General features: G+C 37.3%; 1 protein-coding gene across 3 annotated transcripts in view; it reads right to left on the bottom strand.

The window, feature by feature from the left end:
* The window catches only part of LOC124630948 (serine/threonine-protein kinase NLK), a 109,048-nt gene that overhangs the window by 42,198 nt on the left and 42,471 nt on the right, over positions 1–24,379 (bottom strand). For all 3 annotated transcript variants that reach the window (XM_047164995.1, XM_047164993.1, XM_047164994.1), the window contains exons 2-3: positions 5,252–5,381; positions 3,858–3,913 (exon numbers count right to left, since the gene is read on the bottom strand). In XM_047164995.1, coding sequence (XP_047020951.1) covers positions 3,858–3,913; positions 5,252–5,381 — 186 coding nt within the window. The remainder of the gene's footprint in view (positions 1–3,857; positions 3,914–5,251; positions 5,382–24,379) is intronic.

Here is a 24,379-nt window from a genome sequence, read left to right as displayed (position 1 = left end):
CACAAAAGAAACAAGCATTTGAACAAAAGGAACTGCTCATGTAACAAAAGAAATGGCCAGAGAACAAAAACAATGGCTTGCCGGTGGAAACGCAACGAGTATGCCACCTTGTTTTCAGGCACAAAAGGTGTTGTGTGAAATTACGTTTTATTACAAATTCTGACGTGTCCGACTCTCACTAGCGCCAAGAAATAACTCATTTGCATTAAATTACACCTAAAAACAAACAATTTATAGAAGAAACTTCCTTATGAGACGCCATAACTCTAACTGTAAGCGCGTCAAGAAACTTTGACGTTGGAAATTTAAGTATAGGGAAAATGCGTCAATTCTAAACCGAGGAAGTTCCGACTAGAATATATGTTCAATAAAAACTGTTACAATAGGGAACATCCGCGCGGAGCAAGAAATACTTTAGTTCGAATCTCCGTCGCTCCGGTGCCAATTTTGCTTTTTTCCATTCTTTGTTTTCGGGCCGTTGAGTTTGTACGAAACGACGTTGGAATTCATTACTTGGAGCCGTCATTCCATATGTCATGTTTCATTGTGATGTGAATGTTTGAACGCATCTCTGTCGACACTTAATACGTATGTTTGATGTGCGTGTGTAGATAAGGTCATTACAGGTGGTTTAATATAAGGCTTCTGAGAACACTGCTGACTTGACTCAGCAATCGAGTTTATGAGCCTCACATTAAACACCATGCTGGCTGATGATTATCGTCATTATTTACTGTTGCACGCTTTATATTGCTTCTTAGTTATTCTTGCAGACGATCTAGACATTATTATCTCGAGACATGGAGATATTATAACTATACTTATTATTATAATGATATGTGGACACACATCACACTAGTATATTGATGTCAATATTGCAGTTGATGTGACCATCGCTCTTGCGCGAAATCTTGGCAACTTTATAATTTCTTCTCAAAACCTTAAATCTAACAAAATCAAATACAAAGTCGGAAACACCCTCTATTGCCAACTACGTAAGTATGACCATGCTGTGACCAACGCCGTCTAAAGCATCATATAAAGGTGTAATCCAGTCATAAGGCCTTCCGTTCCATGACCATGATGCATCAGAATGAAGCTGAACAAAGCACAAAGAGACGCACACTCCACGGAAGCACTCAGTTCTATTTTAGTGATGTGAAAGCTCCCGAATATTGCAGCGCGGATATAAACATATCATCGGGTACCTACTCGTATGGATACAAGATTGTAGCACTATGGTTTGGAAACACTATTGGTACTGAACATCAAACGGTTTAATCGAATACAAACTACTGCATATAAACAAATTAGTAAACTAGTAAAAACAAATTCCTAGAGTCTATGCCTCAATATCCTTATTCTGTATATCGACAGCTCATCACTTGATTACACCTTATACAATTTTTTATAACTATATCTATCTAACGTTGACATTATCAACCATCATTAATAATTAATTGACAGGTAAAGTAATCATGAATCAAGGTGTATCTCAGGGAAATAGAAGTAAATATTTCAAGGCTTATGTCATAGATAAGGTTGATTTTCCAGAAGTGATTATACATCCAGGATAAAAGTTTGAGAATTAGAAACTGGAAATTATAATGGAAAATACCGTTGCTTGTTATTTAAGTAGAAACTGTCTTGAAATATCGTAATAAGTTTTCCTTTCATAATATCTTCTATTCCATATAAACATCTCTATAGTCAATTTGGGCACAAAGAAACGATCATAAGCTCTGATTACAATCTTCTAGTGTGTCTTCATATTTACTTCTCTAGTAACAATGCGATACCCTATACACCTTGAGGTAAGCAACGTACAATGACAATACATTTAAGAAAAAAAACCAGTATTCACTATAGATACAATTCCTATTGTAAGACCTCCAATCTGTCGGTTTTTAAGTCTACAGGTTTCTTTCTCTACCTGCAAATGTCGGGACCGAGATTTTTTATGCCAAATTCCACTAAGGTATTCTTGTTTAACTTTTATAATTCGTTTTGTTGCCTAACGTTTATTTTATAAGGCACCTGATAAGGAAGGCCAATTTTCGGACCGAAGAACCATCTGAAGCTGAGTAGCATTTTAATTTGGAGAATTGATTGCGAGCCTGGCAAATTCGAATTACTTCTAAGAAAGCAAATGAACTAAATAGCGGACGAATAAAGATAAGTTTGTTTTTCTTTTTCCTAAATGTCTAGTTGACGTCAATGCAAACCAGTCTTTTGTCTACGTCACGCGTTCTCACGTGCTTCATCAGGCACGTTGGCATTCAATTAAACTTTACGATTCTATCAAAGGCAAGTTTCTTGTATTACAACTTGTACCGAGTGTTTTCTTTTTACTATTGGGTTGAAACGAGGCAGCGCGGCAGCCGGGCTGGCGGACGAGAGCCATTCGAATTTCAATAAAACTTGAAGGGGAATAAATCGGTATAGGGTAGCGAGATATTGTGCTCCCGCCAGCTGACGCGGCGCACATACCCCGAAAAATAATAAACGCCATTATCGCACTAATTGCACTTTCTGAACACATTTGTCAGTGTTGATTCAATAAATCAATACACATCTGCCATTCAGATGATTGCCTATTAAAATCAATTGAAGCATCTATTAATATAATTGCTGCAATAATAACTCGAATAATATAGCCACCGTAAACCGTTAAGCTGCTATGGAGTTCATTTTATATTTCGGTTTTATGGTTTATTTTGATATTGGCGAAAATAAGGATGTTTAAATATTCATGATCAAAGAGCTGTCGCAGGCCGCAGTAGACTAGAAATTCGTTTTAGGCTTACGACTAGATTTCATGTTTGAATAATTTCTGGTAATTAGAACATGTTAAACGGGGCTGCTCAGGCGTATGAGACCATCTAGAGCCTCCAAATTAGGTGTCACTTGCCTGTAAAAACTTTTAAGGTATTTTGAAGCGAGATATATAGAGTTTATGAGGTCTTTGCTATATTTTTAAAACCGCAAAACCTCTCGTTTATAGAAGAGAACAATTAAGCCGTAAAGATTCCACTGAACCATAAAAATCACAATAGAGTACGCGATATAAAATTTGAAACATAAAACCGACAGTTATTCGGTTGGATATTTATATGGCAGTTGAGAAAGATAAATTGCTGGTGTATCGGCCTATGACGAAATTGGTAGTAAGTAACGTGAGACCTACTGAAAATTGACGTCTAACACTAAGATGATCCACCTCTCCTGTCATCCGATTTGACAGCGTGAAATTGAAGCAAACCGCGACCGTAAAAAAAGATAATTAGTTATGTTTCGGCGAAGTTTTGAAACTAGTTAAAAATGTATGGGAGGACCTTTCTGAAATATGAACGCCGTAAGCAATATTTATCGTCAATAGCTAAGCAGGCGTACTGAAAACGAATGACAACAAAAACCCGTTAAAATGTTTAACGACCTTAGCATGTCGTTATTTGCACGCAAAAACGAATGTCAAATCGTGTCATACGTGACAAATTACAGTAAGTAGGTAAGCGGGGTTAAACTAAAATTCACAGTACATAATACGAATTCAAAACTTTCAATTCGCCGCTATAAATCTTGGCTGCAGATAGAAATCCAACAAAGATAAAGTATCAAGCCGCTGAAGCGCTGTCAATTCAACGAGTGAAACTCAATAACGCTACAGCGAAGATAAAATATAAAACACTGGACCGTTTGTTGGGCGCTTTAGCAGTTCCGGCGATTCTAAGTAGAAATGCAATCTTGGAGGACTCACGTGTGAGGTCATTGCGCCTACGTTCACCGTTAACGCGAGTCCGTCATCGGCTCGTTTACGGCATTTATTAAGTAACGCTACACTATCGGTAAAAGGATACATTTCCTGGAAGAAGTCGAGGCTAGGCGGCTGTAGGATGTCTAACGCTGATAAGACCTGTAAAGATAAAAGCACACATTAGTTGGGCGAGCAGTCAGGCGACAAGCTCTCATCAAGCCCTGGCTGACACGTTATTAGTGGTCGCACAATCAACAACTATGGAACGGTGACTCGTTTCAATGCAAATACGTGTTTATACGTGGAGACAAACGCTCACTAACCGCAAACAATACACGTTGATCGATAAAACACAGTGAAAATGAATAAATTATGGTGAGAGTGTTCACCGCATTATAATTATTTCGTGATTATTTCCAATACAGACTTTATTACCATAATAAAGTGACTTTAATCAGGTAATTTATCGATAGCTACTAACTCATAAACTATTACGAGTGTGATCACCAAGGTAGTAATTATAAACTAGGGTGTGAATTTAAAAGCTTCAATTAACATTCATAAAGTGAGGCTCGAGCGCAGAAGGTCCCTCTAATTAGAAATGTAAAAAACAAATGCGTCTATGTAAGGTGCTCCAATTTAGTGGATGTTAAAAAGTCTTCGTGGGAACAAAAAGTTGAATCTAAAGCTGATTTTCAAACAAACATGTTTTTGAAATACCTCAGGAAAAATACGTAGCAAGCGATTGTTTATTAAGGGTTGAAGGCTTGGAAAAAAATTGAAATGAAAATTTTGGGTTTCCATCGAATCGATTTCGCGTTTGCTATCGGGATGTGTGATTTTATTTATGGAGGAAATGTCGTCCCACACACTTGGGTATTTGTGACGGTGGCTCCAGCCTCCAAGTAATCTAATATCTGAATCTAGGCAGCCACACGCTTCTACATTCAGCTATACATTGTTAGCAAGAAACTTTCTATACATCGTGGCGGTATCAAAATACGGTGAAACTTGGCATCAACTACGCCTAGTTTAAATATCTCAGGACAAAACTTCAAGTGTTCGTGAAATTGGTAAAATACTTGAACGCTAATAATTTTCCACGTTTACGTGAACGCCGAGAGTTATTACGTTGATTAAATAGTTTGTTAAGTAAATATTAAATACAAAAACTTTTATAGCAATTACTCCATTTATCCTGTTTTCGTAATGAATAATTTAATGAAATGTTAATTCAAATTGTTTTACGGACTACCGCTAAAGTCAACGTATACTTTGTAAGTACTTTATTTCAACTTATTTAAGTATTCAAAGTAGCAAGAGATACTATACTGAAGACTTATACTTTCGATCACAAGACATTGTAAGTTGTTTCTTTACACATTCTCACAATAAGAAGTGTTAGTCTATGTGACTACACAGCCCCTGTATTCAAAGTGTTCATGTATTTAGTTTTTGCAAAATGTACCTAGTGGAATCTCGTATGTAGTTACTTACGTTTTCGTGTTTGAAGAAGCAGAGCATCTTGAGCTCTCGGAAGACGCGTTTGGAGGAGACTAGCGACTGGAACACATTGGGCAGTTTCTTGAGTGCCACGCGCCGGCCATCGCGAGGGTCTGTTACCGCCCTGCAACAAAACAAATAACATTGTAACATTTACGTAACAAAGAAAACGCGGTCGATTTGGGGACCTCCTTCTTCACCAAAAGATGAAGATCTTATTTCTGCCACATGTGAATGAAGAAAGCAAGCGCATATTGCTAATTTCCATATAAATAACACCAAGAACATTAAGTACAAGGATGACGTAAAGACCATGGCCGCCATTAAATAAGGGCAAGGCTCAGATAACTTTGGTTTTACACTTTTTACCGCAAATGCTGTGGACTTTTAGTTCGCTCTACCCTTACATCAAAAATTCATAACTTATAGAATTTTATATGCATTTTATTGCATCTGTGGGTGGCAGTCGAATTACGAAGTGAATTTATACTTCACTGCATCAGCCGGTTCACCTTCATAAAGTTGAAATGCGACGACATTAATGCAGATTTCTTATTTTAATTAAACACATGACTGCACTTTACGATATGTTAGGTTAGATAATGAAATGCAAATAGGCAACCAAAATTCTTTCATTTATATTTCTAGAACGCCTTACATTTCGGTTTGAAGAAAACACACTCATGTTTACGTTCATCAATCATTACGACAAGCAATTGATCCATTTAGTATTTGGTATTCACGTTGTAACAACTGGAAACGTAATCTTACACACTACACAACAGATTCTTAACACAGTTACAGCTAATTAATTTACAAAATACAAAGACACGTACACACATTAAATGCCGAAATTGCATTATCTGCCTATTATAGACGGTCCGGTTTTCAACAATACTCGATTATCATAACAATACTGGTTACTAACTACAATATGAGTTTACCGAGTGGTTCGTGACATGTATTGACATAAGTATCGGAATCCAAAGTTCAAAATTAGCATAACAAAATGCTTGTCCCTAGAAGGTGCAACTGCCATCCTTGTGACTACAAAGATATAATAAACGGACTGCCGTACTGTATATTACTCATTCTTTATTTAATATCTCGCCGAATAACGGCAGTAAGATTTTCCACTTCATTATTACCGCAGTGTTTTCGATATAACAGAAAACAAACTCAAAAAGCTTTGAGACTGAATCCGTATAAATTATAATAACGTCAAAACCTGTTTGGACAAAAACGGCGCTTTGAAAATGCAATGTATTGTGGAGGCTGAGAGACGTACCCTCGCATTACAGGGTCCCGTTAGGTCTGCCCTTGCGATTATTATCGTTCGCCAGGCCCGATAATATCCGTCGCGAGGGAAATAGGGATGGCGACCGGCCCTGAGAGCAACGACCGAGCACGAGCTGGCCAGCCCGGGAAACATTTGGAAGATTTCAAATTACGGATGTCTCTGATTTATTGCCCGCTGAAATACACCAAATAGACGAGGAGCCGGAATACAAGCAATAGTTTAGGGCCACGGCTTAATTTGATGGCGTTTGCCCGCGCCTACGTTTCCGTCGAAATTCGCAATGCTATTGTCCCATTATTGTGAGATTTAAGTATTGTAAACTTGGCAATTATAAGCCGCTTGTACTTTACAAGCCATTAAAAGCGAAGTACTACAAAATCGATCGTTATACGTTCTTAAAAACCTGATGTTGATGATAATTTGTATGCAGTCAACGTAAAACAATGTTTATTTTGCGATTTTGTAAAATGAAATAATTAAAATCATGTTTTACCTTAATTAAAACATCACGCATTAAGGCAGTTTCAATGTAAACAAGACAACAGCAATCTTTGAATCGAAAAAAATAATCGGAAGAGATTTTATGAGCCTTTTTTCTTTATGAAAATCTGATGAATAAACAATATTCTTTTGATACGGGTGCACACAACGCGCATTATTTATGTCGCATGACGTTCAAATTCGGCAAGCTGAACAAGCATTGTAAACAAAGGCAGGAAGTATCCTCATTGAAACGGTGGCCACAAATAACTTAGTCAGTTTTTATTTATGCTATAACAGTTCTGCAAGTTCAACAACATCTATATAGGAACTTTGACATGCGAAATCAGTGGAGCGATGCTTCATACGGCGTACGTGAAAAGGTGCTACTCACAGGCAATTTTCAAAGCTATTTATTGCCTGGCAACCGAGCGCTGTATAACCGGGTGTAGCTATTAGGTGAAACAATATCGGTTGATACTATTTCAAGTTAGCAATTCGTTTTGTTACGTGACATCATATTGGTAAAGGCTTAAATCTCCCGTGTGAAGTATTTTTACAGCGCTGTACCCATCGTCCGAGTAATATAATACGTTGAAATCGTAATTTTATGGCTCACGCCACGACAAATTCCACATACAGCAATTAAAAATATGAAATATAGCCTCTATAGGTCCTCTAGGTGTCGTTTCTTTTTATGGGTTTTAGCGATCATTATGTACGGTAACAAGTTATTTTTTGTTCTGAACAAGCATTCCCAAAGGCAACGCTTATGTTGTTTCAGGACCAAAACAAATAATTCAGGCCTGTTTAACCGCCGTGAATTTCAAGTATTTGGTAAAAACGAGGAAAATGCAATGGAAAACTGTTCGTACCGAGTGGTTTCGTAGGAAGGGAAGGCTGCTAGATAAGTATTCGGTAAACTAAGTAACGCGAGCAATTAATTTTGGCGAGGTTACAAGATACTTCTACGTTTTGTTTTCCACCTTTTCGGAAGTCTAGGAAAATAAACTGTCGGAGAATTTATATATGACAGTTCTAAATCTTAGATCTGTTATTCAGTCTGTACTTCATTCTTTGTGAAAAGAAATCACACTATTAAAGATGCAATAGTTTATCTAAAATGTTTACAAACTGCTCACCGGACTGGGGTTTTAAATAGATCGTCTAAACACTTGAAGGTGCATTATCATGTAGTTTCTAGATACTTCTAAGCATCACTTATCTATTTAGCTAATTACATACCTACAAAATGAAATAATACTAAACTCCTTTGCATACTCATTAAGAATTCTTCCAACGAACGCTAAAGTACCGAGCCACTTAACTTCCTTAACGCTGGAACCCTTAAACCATTTAACGTATTAATCAACTATTAAAGTTCCATAGTGACACCCCTAATGCTTCGTTTAGACGTACTAGTTCACAACAGTAACTGCTTTTGCTCATGCAGCCAACTTTGACAGTAATTGAGCAAGTTGGTATTTAAAAAGTTCCGTGTTCCTACGGTTGGCGCTGGTCGAGTAAAAACAGATCTATAAAAGGTTATTAATTGCTACGCCAAATACGGAATTGTGAACGTTAATTCCTGCAATGAACGTAAAGAATACGTTTTATATTCTGACTTTTATCTTTCTACTATTGATTTCTGTCGCATCCAAAAGGATCATCTGTGTGAGATCCTAATTTCATTCTATAACGTTACATACCGTTATTTTCGCGCCATTTCGTACTAAAAAAAGACATTTCTAATCACTGGAAAGTGTTCCATACACATAGCTGTCACGTCTACGTCAATAACAAGAAACATCGAATGGAGTTATCAAACGGTAATTATACAGCTGTATTATTATACCGTACCGTGAGACGTCAAAATAATAGAACTTACGACTTTTTACTTCGCGTTTTATAAGAAGTACGTACGAAGGAGCCAAGAAATTCGCGGTCAAAACTTATGATTCTTTTTGGGTCATAATAGGACTTAAAATTAAATGCAAGAAAGGATTATGAAATACGTTTATGGATTTTTTTATTTTTTATGTAACGAGGATACACGATAGAGACGTCCTTTCCAGTTTATTCATCAGCGTCCAGTTATAACCATCATGGTCACATTAATAACAATCCAAACAACTGGAATTCATTTCTCATGACATTTGTAACATATCACCATAACCGTTTCCGGATACCACTGAAGTTAGACAATTACGCTGCGGTCGCCCGGTCATTCCGGGATCGCATTAGTCATAAAGCCTCAAATATAAGACCCTGAATTTCTATTCACGTACTAATATCGTTTGTCTTCATTAAATATCTGGTAGGCTAGCAACTAGCAACTCAATTCTGCGACAATTTTTGACGTGAAAAATTAATAACATGTGAAAAAAGTGACTTATTCTTCATACTACTTCAGTTTTTCGGCTTAGTGCTAAAAATTATCAATTTAAAAATTTACACTGCAGCGGAGAAACTTTATCTACAAAATCTTCATAAAATCTGGAAAAATATAAAAAGACGAGTCCGTCTTTCATCCTTGCAAATTGGATGTACACACTAAGTAACGTAGTTAGGTGTTGTCGCTAGGAAGACTAGTCGCAAACCTCGTATCTTCAGCCAGGGTATAGCCATGGAGCAGATAAATTAACATAAGGGCCACTTGTGTAAATGTTTGAAAATTATAACATGCACGTGAATAAATAGAGAATCGGTCATGTAAACACATGATCTTGATTATTTTTTTACCGTGAGTAAAGACAATGGGATGCCTATAAAATAATCATAAGAATATATTTATTGTGACGGTGTCAACATAATTGAATACCCTTAGTTATTATTATTTACTTTCACAAAGAAACATTTCTTTTGAAGATGCAATTCAGTCACAATTTTGTTAGAACTTAGATTTCATATTATGTGCCACATAGATGTTTATCTATGAATAAACTGCAACCACCAAAAGAGATTCAGTAACCTATTGAAGTTGCAAACACATTTTATATATGTATCTAGTAGTTCAGAAATACTTTTGGTCCTTCTGATTGACCCGCACAGCGGTCTAGCATTCGATCGTGTGTGTAACTAGATTAAGGGCCAAGCAAACAAGCTCTATATAATTGTGCATGGCCCCTGTGCTTTCGGTTAATTAGCAAACACGGACAGTTAACCGTTTATAATCCAATAATGTGCGACTAATAGTCTGTACTGTTGAGTTAAGGACTGTTCACAGTTTGTGGGAAATGTCGTGCTTATTTCTAGATATTGGTTTACGTTGAAGTTCAATAACGTATGGTATCTCTTGACGTTCTTCCATGCAAGGAGTGTCAAAGTCTTATCTTTGGTAACCAAATCTACAGAATAGATAGGTTATTGAAACCCACTGTTAATGTTTCAGATAAAACAACGGTGTATGTCCCACTTAACATGGAGTAGGTTTCAAAAGTACAGATTGCTAATCTATTTTCCATGTATGTTTATTTTGGTCCGTAAACTTATGTGCTAAGTGCTGTTTATTGTAGCAACAGAACTCTTTGAAAGAGATTGCCTTAGGGATTGTTACTGTTCTAATTTCTAAAGCTATGTAGCGTTACCGTGTTCGCGGTAAAGGTTGCCGGTTTAATGACGAAGACCCTAAACTTTTGACATGGACATTGAACTTTAGATAGCTTTTGTATTGCAAGTGTTAGGACATTGCAGCTTAGTATGTAGGCTTATTGAAGTACTTGTGTATGATTCTAGAGTAGCACATATCCTCATAATAGTAAGATTCATTACCGAGTGGGTGGATAAGCACCTTTGTAAAAACAGTATATAGCTACTAAACAATGATAAGTAGGTTATTTTGTAATTACTATGTCGTTTTCTACAATTCATGGAAAAGGTTTTAGAACTAAAACAGATAACCAACGTATTGGAACTTGGCCAATAGTTCCAGTGTTACCACAGAACATGGAAATAACGCTGCGAAATCAAGTTTTAGCCTATTATATTATTAAATATGGTAAGGCTTTTTTCCAAGTAAAGCTGCAGTACAATAATGACGCATGAGACCAATAGACTGCGGTTTTGTTATAATGGTCGATGTAAGCCTTGTTATAATAAATCATTGATGAGGTGAAAATTAAGCAGCAATTGTTCTATTCGAATCTGAAGTAAGTTCTGAATTAAGAATTTAATTAAGTTATTACATAAGGGCAGTTAATCAAGCTTTGTGTACCACACAGGTACTTCCAAAAATCATATTTCGAAATACATATGTGGGTGTATTTCAGTTCCTTTAAGTTAACGGAAAAAAAAACTTTTATAAAACAATACCAATACTAACATCTCGGAAAAACAAGCAATTTCTAAATGAAACGCAATTACGAATGCCCAATCAACTTGAATATTCCTTGTTGAAACAAAAAGCTTTCGAAGAGCTGGTTAACATATTTACCGTAACGAGAGCCACAGCGCATATTCCTTTTGAAAAAGCATCTAAATGGTGCATTTCTATTCTAATATTCAGATGGTGACATAGGGGGAAGTGGGCGGTCGCTGTTTCTATTGTACAAGCAGTAATTGCGAAGTCAGAGTACGTCTTATCAATAAATAAGTTTGCATGTTCAGAATTGCAGCGCTTTGTTTTTGTGATAGCTAAATTAGGGTTAGTGCAATTTGAGAAGTTTTTTTTTCTATTATCAGTTTAAAGGCTTTACTTTGAAGATTCGTTTATTGCGATTTTCAATTTCTTGAATACGTGGTTAAGAGCACCTCCGACCACTTAGCGGAAGACAGCTAATGCATGTCACATTTATGTCAATGTGTAAATTATATAAGGCACGTGCATCTCTATTTGTCATAAAAATGTTCATTGTTATTATGTATATAGTTTTTTTTAAGAATACAGAATCATCAGTTATTTTAGAATGTAGCCTCCAAATTCCTTGTACCATACTTTTCTTATAGCGTATTGACGTGAAGTAAAGTTACCGAAACGTCATCAAACATAGCAAAGGCTGGTCTATATCTCTGATTATTCAAAGCCACGAACACCTGGAGATAAACAGAAGTAATAGTCAAACACGTGCTATGTACTTTACAAGTGCACATTACATGTAGGATGGCACAGTTAAACGAAATTCAATGCGTGAAGGCGCCACGCCAGTGCTACTGAAATGTTTTTTTTTTTTTTGTTTCATTCTGGAGAAGTTAATTATTAAGAATTTTGTTACCTAATAAGTTAGTAATTAGTTATTTTGAAGTTTTTCTTCTTCAATATGATGCTGTCCGTTTTTTATGCATGCACAACATGCAAAACAGTCGCCAGAGCTGAATCGCCTATATGTCGTACTCTTAAGACGCTCAACGCCCTTCTGACTGCCAACCCTGAATTTGATGTGTTTGTGGATGAGTGGAGTAAAGTGATGCGTGTGTGTTTGGGGTTCTGTGAGAGAAAGTATGCAAGAGCGTCCACTGTTCCTTGTTAGTTAGATAATCATTGAAATGCTGTCGACTATAATATGTTTTTACTTTTGTTTTGTTTTGATTTAATGTTTCCATGTTAATTATTGTAATTGGTGTTGCACCGTTTTAATTAACTATAAATAAAAAAAATATTTTTACAAAAAAATATTTAGTAATAATTGAATACTATAGGCCATAAACCCATCTGGGAAATCGCATAATATGCTCTTTGAAATATTCATTTTGATCGATTCTTGCATTCCATAACGTACAATATAAGGTGGAAATAAAATACTATTTTAACTTTGTAACAATTATTGACCCTATAAATAACTGAAATACTTTTCTCATGATAGCATCAGTGCAGACGCACTATAAGAAAGGATGTTCCACGCTTGTAAACGGAAAGATGTATTATGAAATTCTATCTTGGTTATGCCATTGTCCAGTATTTATTTACTAAGTTCACAATTCACATAGGAATGCTTGAAAGTCAGACTTAAACAATAACTTTTTTTATTAAAATCATAATATTATAACAATAGCAAACATCGTATTTCGTGTACAAAAACTCTTTATAAATGACGGAAGCTGATATATGACAATTGAATACGGAATGAGACAATCGCACATGTTGAAATACGACAATCCTTCATTATCACAATACGTGAGCATTACCGGGAAATTGTATGCCGAAGGTAACATTGCAACATGTTTCATTAATATTATTACGAAATAAACTATCGCCGGTAATGAACAAGTAACAAAGAAGCTGATTTGAGTCTAACCTTTGCACCCCTATATTTAATTTTGTCGTCTAACCTAACGTATGGTAAGTATGGTCACAGCTGCTATAGAAATATGTAAGCCATGTTTACATTGCCACTACAATTTCATCGCGTATCTATTCCAATACCCATAACAGATAATAGAATGACATAAGAAATGTTTGTTCAGCACTTATTTATTACGGTAGAATGACAACTGGACTCATTTCGAGGACACATTTAAGTTAACTGTACTTTTATCATCTTCCCTTTAAAATAGTCCAGATGTAAAAAATTATGGGTCTGATAACAAGAAATTATAAATTTAAGTCAAAGAGATATGCGGACTTGAAAAAATTGGATAATGATCTTTTTTAGGCTCGGTTTTTAAAAGAACTTCAGAACTCAAGTTTTATACCACTTTCTCGACTTTCAAAAGATATGGTCATTATCTTGCTTTACGATAAACTAGTCTCTCTCATTCCAGGTTTCCTGACTATTGTGAGGACTCTTAAACAATAGTTTTGTGCAGCTTTGTTTAAAACCAGTTACCATACGTGTTTTTCGAGTCGAGTGCAGTTCCTGATGAGTGCACTGGCAGTTCTTTACAACACGACACTGGCATTAAGCCAACAGGGCAAAAGAAGACAAACTGGGGACTCTTTGTGTCGTCACAACTTGTGACCTTACTGGAAACATTGTATTACGGAAAATACTACTTCATTACACGATTGAATTAATTATGTTCCTTTTTGCATCTAGAAGTAACTACTCATCTCATAATCCGTACGAAAAGTCAAACATGAACCGCTATAATAATTTCTACCCCCTCAGATATTGGAGCTCGAGCTCGCAGCGCTAAATTCTCATACACGTCGACGTGAAGGTTCGTTCAAATAGCTTCGTATATAAATACGTGTGCTGTGTAAGTACAGATATCGCTTGAACGCGTTCATTCATTTTTCTGGCGAGTAAGAACCCACGGACGGCGCGCCGCGATAAGCCGGCGAATGCCCGAACGTTTCCTATGGCAACGCGATTCCATTCGAATACTGTTTTGATGAAGGCGAATTGAATATCACGCCGGAATGTGTTCCTTTCATTGGGAACCGAGAATTCCGAGATATTGAATATCTCTAATTTTAGATGGAGGTGTGAATTAAATTTTTGGTCTGATTTACTGCTCTAATTCATTCTAGGTTTCTCGTAATGTCTCATATTTTAGTATATATGTTATTCATGTTAGATTTTCAATTGTGAAACATGTTATAGAATTTGAAATAGCGTGCAGGCGGGCGTAGGCGTGATGGCGCCAAAACTTTCGTTTCCGCCCTGTAACGTCGCTCGCCTCCCTCCCACATCCCCTGTTTAATGTCTCGCGTTTAATAAATACGCCCCTTTCTGCCTACTGTTCGCATTAATTTACTATTTTGAATTTTCTGATATGTTTTCTACATAATTTTTGAACAAACAACGTTGTATTTATTGCGAAATTATTAACTTTTTTCTTAATACATTCACGGAACAGAGCGTTACATACTCGGATATTGAAGTTAAATATTGTATTATCAAACATCAATTGAATACCTACATTTATTTAAGAACAATTTCTTCACTAAGAAATTACTACGGAAGGCCCAGGTCGTCCTATTTCGTATTTTCTGAAAATAAGTATATTTTATTTCAACCCTTTACATACATAAAAGCACTGAAACCTTCACTTTTGGGACCTTCGTTAAAATAAAGCTCGTTATCGCGATAGGTAAGGGATGTTAGTGAAACGCGCGTCAAAAGAAACCCTATCCCGAATGTCTGTTCTAGGTAATCGTGTAAATCTCTAAGGATATCCTTTCCTCACCCTAGGGATACTTAGCTACCTACTGTATTACCCTTGTAACATAATCTTCCTTCTGTACTTTGTAAAGTGATTTTGCTAAAACTAAGACATTTTAAGAGGTCTTCATTTTATGGAAATAGTTTGCAGTTTCATCTACTCTTTATATTCTATCTATGTTGGCCCAAGTAGTGGGTGGGCTGGCTGATAGAAGACCTATAGCTAAGCTAATGAGTGCTCGTGAAAACGTCAAGTCGACAGAAGCTCTCTACTTTATAGACCGATGACCTGAAGATGGTGACTGGGGTGTGCTATTTTAGGATAATGGAGCGAACTTGTAATATACGACGATAGCATTATATGTTCAATTGTGTTGAAGTTGTTTATGCACTTCGGTAAATTAATGCTTTCAGTTTTAGATGCTTGGAAGAGAGTTGTGCAATGCACTCTTTAACTAAATAAATAAATGTAACATTGGTGTCAGCTCCTAACAGTTCAAGAACACTTTTTAAATTCTAGTTTGTATAAAAATAAAATATATAAAAATACCATAACGATGTAAAATGCATTTTACCAAAATGCTATTTCCAAATACATACTGTACCTACTAGAAGTAGCTGTCAGAAATAGCAATAAAATAATAAAACTGTACATTGGAAGTTGTGCAGAATGTGGAAGTTAAACAATAATTCACAATGAACGTCTAAATGCCCAGGCTGAATCTCAACATTTCATTGAAATAAAACCAGCTTTTCTTATTCCATCGATAGGATTTTTTGCGTCCATTGTAAAGGAGAAATGGTTTGTGAATCGACAATAAGAAGGTACGTCTTTTATCTCTGGCTATTTGTGCATAAAGATTTAGAGATGGAAGCATAAATAAAGACTAGCTACGGATTTACTCCAACGACGTCATATATTTTTTCCTGACTTTTTTTGGGAAGTTTGTAACCAATTTTCCTTCTAAGTGAAATTTTATACAGTACTTAGCCGATACTTAGTTTATTCTATTTGTCAAATAGACCGGTAAATCTTTGGCCGTTTACAATAAATTAAGTTACTGTGAAATTACGATATAATCGACTGCAAAACGAAGAAGGAAAATAACTCCATTTATTATACAGAAGACAAGCTATATAACAAATAAATACTGCGAAGGCCTGTTTGAAGGCAGGATATTCAGGCGCATCATAACTTAATACTGAGAGACGGATACACGCATCGAAGTTGACGCATCCAGTCAAAGGCCCACGCATTTCATTTTAGTAGCCCCTCCTGAATCTGACACAGCTATGGAACGGCGCCTTTAAGCGGTAGGTATGTATCTACTTGGTAAGTAAAGAGGTTAGCAATAATGATAAAGAGAACAGGGAGGAGCCAATTTCCCGTGGGCGGTTTGACGATCACGTTGCAATATTTATAGCCTCAGTACTGAACAAATATAGCCATGCGGTACCTCCATAAAGTACCGGGCACACGCGAGCCGCTGCTTATCACACGAAACCTTCGTTGTAAACCCAAATATATGGAATTTCTTTAAATGATAGCATTAAAACAACAAAATATAAATTAATTAAGTCTTTAAATACGTCACGTTACCCTTGTATTTAAATAAGCATTCGTTTCTCACGGAAAACTTGTGATATTAATGTCAAAAGTTCAATGCCACAGTCCATACAAAACCTTTATTTACAATACACACACGTACAAAAAGTTTACCGCTTACAAAGTGCAAACTGCAATCGAACACTCGCACTCGGTTAACGTACAAAATTAAAAAGTCATCAATCGAATGTGCTGAAAAAGCGAAGCAGAATAAACGGGTTATAAAAAATAAATAAAAAATGTTTATAAAAGGGAAATTCCGCAAAATACGGCCGAAAAGCGGTTCGAAAGCGAAGTGGACTAGGAGAAAAACAACAAAAACAAAATGTTGTATCGAGTGGGAGCGGGCAGGAAGTCCGCGCGGGGAACTGTGTCAATGTCAGCGTATCGGGGTCTTTTTTACACGGTCTCGGTGAATTATTGTACACCGGCCACTTGCCAACGTCGAGCGTAAAGCACTGTCAAGTATGTGGGCGACACGACACCAGGCTCACGTAACGCGTGTGACCTCCACAAAAAGCCTCGTCAAGCCAAGCTCTAAGACTTCTACAAGCAAAAACTAAGGCAATGAAACAATATTGGAATTTAAACAACAGTAATTCCTTGACCTTATTGGGTTAAGGCAGGCTTAGATATCTGAAAGACCCAACGTTTTTAGTAAAATTGGGTATAGTATTACGCATAAAACGTAAGAGTTGCGATAGGGTTTGAAGAGGATCTACATAAGGTTTCAGCTTTCTAAAAAAAGATCACGGTTCGGCCAAATATAAAAACGGTCAGCGATGTGAAACGTTGAGGTATTACGCGAAAAAATGGGACGCACACCAAGGCCCTTAGCTGGGCTTGTATTCTATTTCGGTGTATAGTTATCTACTGTGTAAGTGTATGACTAACACAAATACCAGTTTATATTTAGCTGTGTACCGTAGCACTCGAACCTGGCACCGCCCGGAAGTCGTTAGTACATCGGTGCTTGACCTATTATGCAGGAATAATTGCTGGAAAACAATGAACCTACCAATTTCGCCTGAGGCTAATGCAAGACTGCAGCCTGACACCTTTATTGCTAAACTTTGTAGATTGCTTTTAATTGCGAAATAAGTTAAAAGCAAATAAGGGTAAAGCGAGAATAGTTCCAGTTCGTATTGTTAAAACTTTGTTTGCTTATAGCTACAAAACTCCGTTGTAATTTCGGAAATTGATGGTAGCTTTAAATAAAAAGATTGCGATCAAATATCAGTGTTTCCCAAAGGACAACAAATCTGTGTTGGTCCTTTAGTCCTTCAGTATTTCAAACAGTTTTCAGGTCTGAACATTATGTTTTAGCGTTACCTCCGCTCTCCATTCATCAGCTCAAATAGGTGTGCGAGAACAAAACGCCCTCGTTCTGCCTCTACGTGAGGCTTCCCAATTCGATTCGAGGCAACCGACATTACGCACGTAACTGAGCTACATCCCCTCATATTTCTCCTCTATCCTTTATGTATCAGAACTTAGAAGGTTCAGGTTTTCAAGCCGATAAGAACAGCTATATCAACTGTAGTTTCTAGAGGAAACTGGTACTGATATGTAGGCAGTTGTGCGTAGTAAGTAACACGTATGTCGTGATTGGAGACCAAGGTTCAACGGGAGTGTATCAGGTTTCCGATACATAGTTGCACACTAGATTGCCACGTGCAAGATTTAACGCGTGGGCCGTCCGATGTGATATCGATGTTCATGGGATATTTAATGGCAAGGATAGCAGTTACAACCAATAAAGAAGATAAGACAGTCGTGAAGATAGTACGATTTGCAACAAAGGCGAGGAAACACAAGCTAATGTTCATAATATATTTTAAAACACACTGGTCAGTTAAATGTAAATTGGTGTGAACACACTTACAGTTAACCTTGAATCCTCTCCAACCTGATTGATAGATTTATTGCAATCGGTTTAAAATAGTATCAGCAATTGACACTTTAAATGTCACTCCGAGTGCCCGTGCTAATTGGTCAGTATTTCAACACTACATGCCTTCTCTATACGTAGCGATACGATAAAGAATTTTATGTTTTTTGCCAAAGAGCATTCTTATACCCATCATTATAAAAATACAGTGAACAAAAATGGATAAAAAACCATTTCAAACTTAAAACCCGATATAAAATTTCTTAAAGAACGTGTCCGCTTTCCGTTGAGTGCGGGGGTGGCAAAAAGTAATCGACTAATCGCTACCCTTATACTCCGTAGAAGCCGGCTGTCTGTTCGTAATGGCTAATCTTCAGAGCCGAAAGTTTCACGCCATCTTATAAGGCGCTTTAGTGACGATACACTGGGTTGCTCATACAAGGATAGGTAATATGGAGCATGCATAAGTAACTTGTTCCTAATACCATCGATGATGTCTTCTTATCCAATATTGGATAAGAATGTAATATCCACTTCGATGGCGAAAGGAGAAGTGGAAATAGTTATTTGTTATACAAGAGTGCAAAGTTGCTTTTTAACCGCGGGCTCAATTTTGATGACCGAGCAAGCGAAGGATTCTAAAATTGAAACACGAGCGTAGCGAGTGTTTCAATAATTAGAATCCTGAGCGATAGCGAGGGAATCAAAAGAGCACAAGGTGAAAAATCTTTGCACTCGAGTGCAACACGTAACTTTTCATCCCACCTCATCGAGGAAATTACTAAATGCAAAAAAAAACAAAATGGCGCGCACATACGAGTATCAAATTAAAAAGATGTACCTATTAAAGTTAACATATTTGAAAACTCACTTTAAAAATGAAACGACGTTAAAAATCTGTGTAAAAACAACAATAAAAAATACTTAATTAATTGAATAATTATTTTAAGCAGTATTTTATTTATTTAATATGTTTTTGTTTGAAAAGTCTTATCATGATTGTCACAAATGGAGTACTGCACACGATGTTCTAAATTCAAATCACTTTGCCGCTCTAGAGGATAAAAACGACTTTTGCGCTCAGATATCAAAGGGTAAAACTACTCTTTCCGAGATGGTGGGATGAAAAATAAATTTGGAACTGTTGTATCGGTAACGCGGTTTTTTTTGCAATTATGTAGGTATAGCACATTGTATTTAGATAGAGTTTAGAGAAACGATTCATTTTTCACAGAGACTATCCTCGCCAACTTAATTAAGTTCAGTTAAGTAACTAGTACCTACCCAAAATGACCATCTCCGTCGTATGAATCTAATGAATTCTAGATTTACATAATTCCAGACACACCTAGTATGTAGATATGACGCTAGAGCTCACTTAATTTAGCTATGAAATCTTCACTGTAATCAAAATATCTTGTGCTAGAAATGGGTTTACCACAGCGCACGGTATAACTAGGTACATACGTACGTACCCTATTCAGACGGTACGCCCGGGGCGGAGGGCCGTTGTCGCTTCACACTCATAAATCTCTTCATATATTATGTAAATATTAACAGAAGTCGTTCTAATTATAAAACGGGACCTGTCAACTGTTTAATGTTAAACAAACGTTAGGATTTAATCCGTGTTCCAGCTTGTTATCGTATGAAATGTCGCGAAGCACGAAGACTAATGCAGACACAAATTCGGAAGCCGGACTGGTAATAAAAAGTCCGACGATGGATTAAAAACATTATGTCGCTGAGAGTTTATGGTTTTTGTATTTTACTGCAAAATAAAAGTGTGAAGGAATGTGCTACAGGGAGCTTTATCATCATTAGTAAATATGACTTTTAATACGAGCTTCGAAGTGAAATGCCACAACGTAAAGCCGAGTCACAATTTGAAATTTAATTAAGACGTATGTGCCTAGATGATAAGTACACTGTGAATTTAATATTTAGAAATAAGCTTAGAAGATTATGGTGACAAAATACAGACCGCAATATTCTGAGTTATGAACGTCAGAAGATTTCTGAGGTCCCAAAAGATTTTCTAAATATCTGGCCGACGCACATCAGAATGAATATTCTGGAAAAACTACATTTGATACATAGCTCAATACACGCTCACCTAAGGCCAATCCATCAAACAAGTCTTTCTCCGTTATAATGTTTCCCTACGAATTTCAGTGAAATACGTCACTGTCAGTAACTACGCAAGAAGACATATCGTTGGTAAATACGATAAGAACTACGTAATATCATCCGAAAGATAGATCCGTTAATGGAGCTCTCTGAATGCTCACGAAACAAAGGAACTGGTCTTTTGTGTTTCAATAATAACAATGTTTGTATGAACGAATTTAGGAAACTGGCCTCTGAATTCGCCTCGAGGAAGTTCTTGGAAACCGAAATGTTTTGTTGATAGCTAAAATTCGCGGTAATCTTGAAATTGTAGGAGTGCTTGAGGTTTTTATCGGTTCCAAAAGGGCATCAAGAAAAATAGGTCGTTAGATAGGCTTATCAACTTATTGGAAACTTGTCTATGCGAGGAAATAAAAAATCGCCTCAGTTAAAAATAATCACTCAAAAGTATTTCACGCAGTTAGTGTATCTGAGGACCAACTTATTGATACTAAAGGATCAAATTCGCCAACCTGTAAAATTCACACACCACTGGCTTTCTGCACGACGAACCCATAAGTTCAAAGATGGTTATGTTACCTTTTATTTAATACGGGTTAATACGAATCCTCTACGGTCTAGGAGTCAGCCAGAAACCCGATATGACGAGTGCGGTTACAACTGCCTTGCTAGCTAAGGACATTATCAAGTACCTATATGTCTGTAGATAAGCTGGTACGAATGAGGGTCGACATTCTGTTCCTTTATTAATTCTTTGATAACTTTCAGGGATGATATTGCAAGAGGCAAGGTTCGCACTATCTAAAGTTAACTCGGTCTATTTAAAGATACAAGGACATAGGGTGGTTCTCTTGGGATGCTCAGTATAGTGAATAACGCGAGTATCAGTTAGAAGGTACATGTTGTTACAGCGTTATGATACCAAGCAAGACGCGTTTTCCACTCCGACAAAGAATAAACATTTGTACGGCTTACATTACATAATTGTTCTGAGACTGTCTAACTGAGAACATACATTCTATGTTGTGAGATCTGCTTCGGTTTTCTCAGCATTAGTTATTTAAATGTTTATTACACGGTATATTTAGTACAGCTAGTAAATATTAGCAGATAAAGACGGATTTGGTGTCTAATTATTTTATAATACAAGGCAATTAATTTTGCTACCAATTATATCCCCCATCCACGTTGCGGGCCAGTAGAGTGCACTGGAAATGCTTAATCAATGTAATTTGCTGTATTTATGATATAATCCACCGCTTTAATATGCGTAATGACGGCTACAAGTAGACTGACAAACAACGCACAATCACGTTGGTAAATCTGATGGATAAAACATGAAACAGAAATGAAACGTATGTGAAACAAAAGAATGCAAAAGATAAAGAAAGAACATTGCCATGAACTCCGATATACATACGTAAAACAATGAGCGTACAGATCGTTGAACGCTACCGATTGCGATTATGATTGACAAACGCCGTAGCGGGCAAGACGTACTTACGCGTCACAATCACAATGACGCTAGCCCGCCCGCGCCGGCGCAAGCCCGCCACACGTCACGCGCCCAGCTGATCGCACCTACTCGACCGGTGTAAACAAATCATAGTAATGCTCCCACGCTCGCCACCTCGCAACTACATCAATAGTGAATACGCCACCAAACAAAATAGGTCGCATTCATATTTATTCCTCCAACGCAAATCGCGACTTCACACTGAATTAATCATTCTGATCTAGTTGCCAATTATGTGGAAAGCCGGCAACTTGTCGTGACATATTGCGCTATCAATCAATTGTAGACTGCAGCCCACTTGGACATTTAATAACGGACGTATCTCGACGCAATCTCCGCATAACTTCTCTTACGTTTGTTTCGAATGTGTATTATCTAAGTGATAGGTTTTCAAACCGGTCACGGTCACTTAATTTGCTTGATATATAGATAAATTTCGTCATGATGGTGATTAACAACGGGGTCAGCTGCCACCGGGCGTCGACATTCGCGTCAGTGGTACCAACTTATTGTTAGATATTTAGGTTAACCAGCTGGTTTGCATATGGCGGATAGATGGTTTAGTTTAGATAAAACGGCTGCCAAACAACACAATTCAGAAACTTAAACATTGTAATGCGTGGGTGGTACTACTACACATTCGAAATTAATTATCCAGGAAAAAGTTATTAAACAAATTCTTGAAAGGTCATTGGCCTCTTGAAACGCGATAGACTAATTAATATTTAGATGGTCTAGAATTAATTAATTAGGAAGAAGTACCGGTTTTTGGCAAGGAATAATTAACATAAATTTGAGTCGATTCATTAGTTTTGTTAAGAAGCATATAGTGCTAATATACAGCAATTTCAAGGGCATTATGTTTCTAAAGAAGTAACCATTCAGCTAACTAATAGCATTTCCATGTCCAGCAATGTTGTACAAGGTAAAAAGCGAACTTTATTACTGCGCCGATACTTCACAGGAACGCGCCACAACGATCCCCATCGAACGAGGCGCACAGACCATGATTCCTTTGAGCCGCCCCGATGCATTTGCATACAGTCAGACCACGCGACACGATATTACTATCACTTAACTTACTCATTTACATTTAGCTACAGAAAATAATGCAATTGTATTAATTCCAAGAAAATACATTTAATAATCTCTGTCTAGTCGACCGTCGTCGGCAACTGAAGACACAATCAGATTATTTCTAGAAAAAGAAATCCGATATCTAATTAACTCACATAACGTATTACGAGGGGCGTCTCCGTACAATGTAAGGCAATTTGTACGTAAAAGTTCAGTCGCCCGTTTGCGAACAAATTAGTTTAATTATGGTAGAGAGTAACTCGGTGAATAACGGAGGTATAAAACAGCAGATAAGCGAGTGGGCAAACAACGAGAATTGAAAATAAACAGAGCAAACAGTTGAGTGGGGACGAGGACCAAACGCACCTGCCGTTCTGGTCACCACACCCGCACACCTGCGAGTCGCGACTAGCCCGCATACTGTTGCCATAGAAAAAATATTCCATCAGTTGCATGCTTAGCCAACTGGAAGTCACTGATATAATTACAAGCAAAAAAGCGTGAAGAATGTTGTAGTAGCACGAAATATTTAACATCAAAAATTTCACACTACTCTGTAGCCGTAACGGCGAATAAATTGGTAAACGCCTATCCGGGGAATGTTGCCGTCATATTTCATAATCCAAATCATATTTCAGAGGAGGCGGCGGGCGTCGTGGCGACCGAAGAAGGCGATGCGACACGCCTGGGAAGAAATATTGCTGGCTCGACGGAGAGGCGGCGAGGCTGCGAGGCTGCGAACTACGCACAAGATATCTGCCATCTCCAAGCGAAGCTAGGCCTTGTGCGGTTTATCTCCCCGCCCGACTCGACGCCGTTTGGGAAATTGCGTACACAGCAAACAAAGAATTGCACATCGAGATAAGGAACCGGAGCGTATCGCGCTTATGAACGCCCCTCGGCTCCGTTCGCCACGCCTGACTGTAATAATCTAACAAACGAACGCCGTTATTCCCCTTCGATATTCTTTACATTTAATGTGCCATCGCTATATTGTAGCAGACAAACACGGCATTAACAGAAAACAGGCGTAAATAAAAGTGTAATCAAGCCGCTACCGCTATTCCGGTGCGTTAGGTA

Source organism: Helicoverpa zea, chromosome 6, assembly GCF_022581195.2.
Source record: "Helicoverpa zea isolate HzStark_Cry1AcR chromosome 6, ilHelZeax1.1, whole genome shotgun sequence".
NCBI classification, from domain to species: Eukaryota; Metazoa; Arthropoda; class Insecta; order Lepidoptera; family Noctuidae; genus Helicoverpa; species Helicoverpa zea.
The sequence above is the reverse complement of the archived record's forward strand: the minus strand, read 5'-3'. Positions and strand labels throughout refer to the sequence as shown.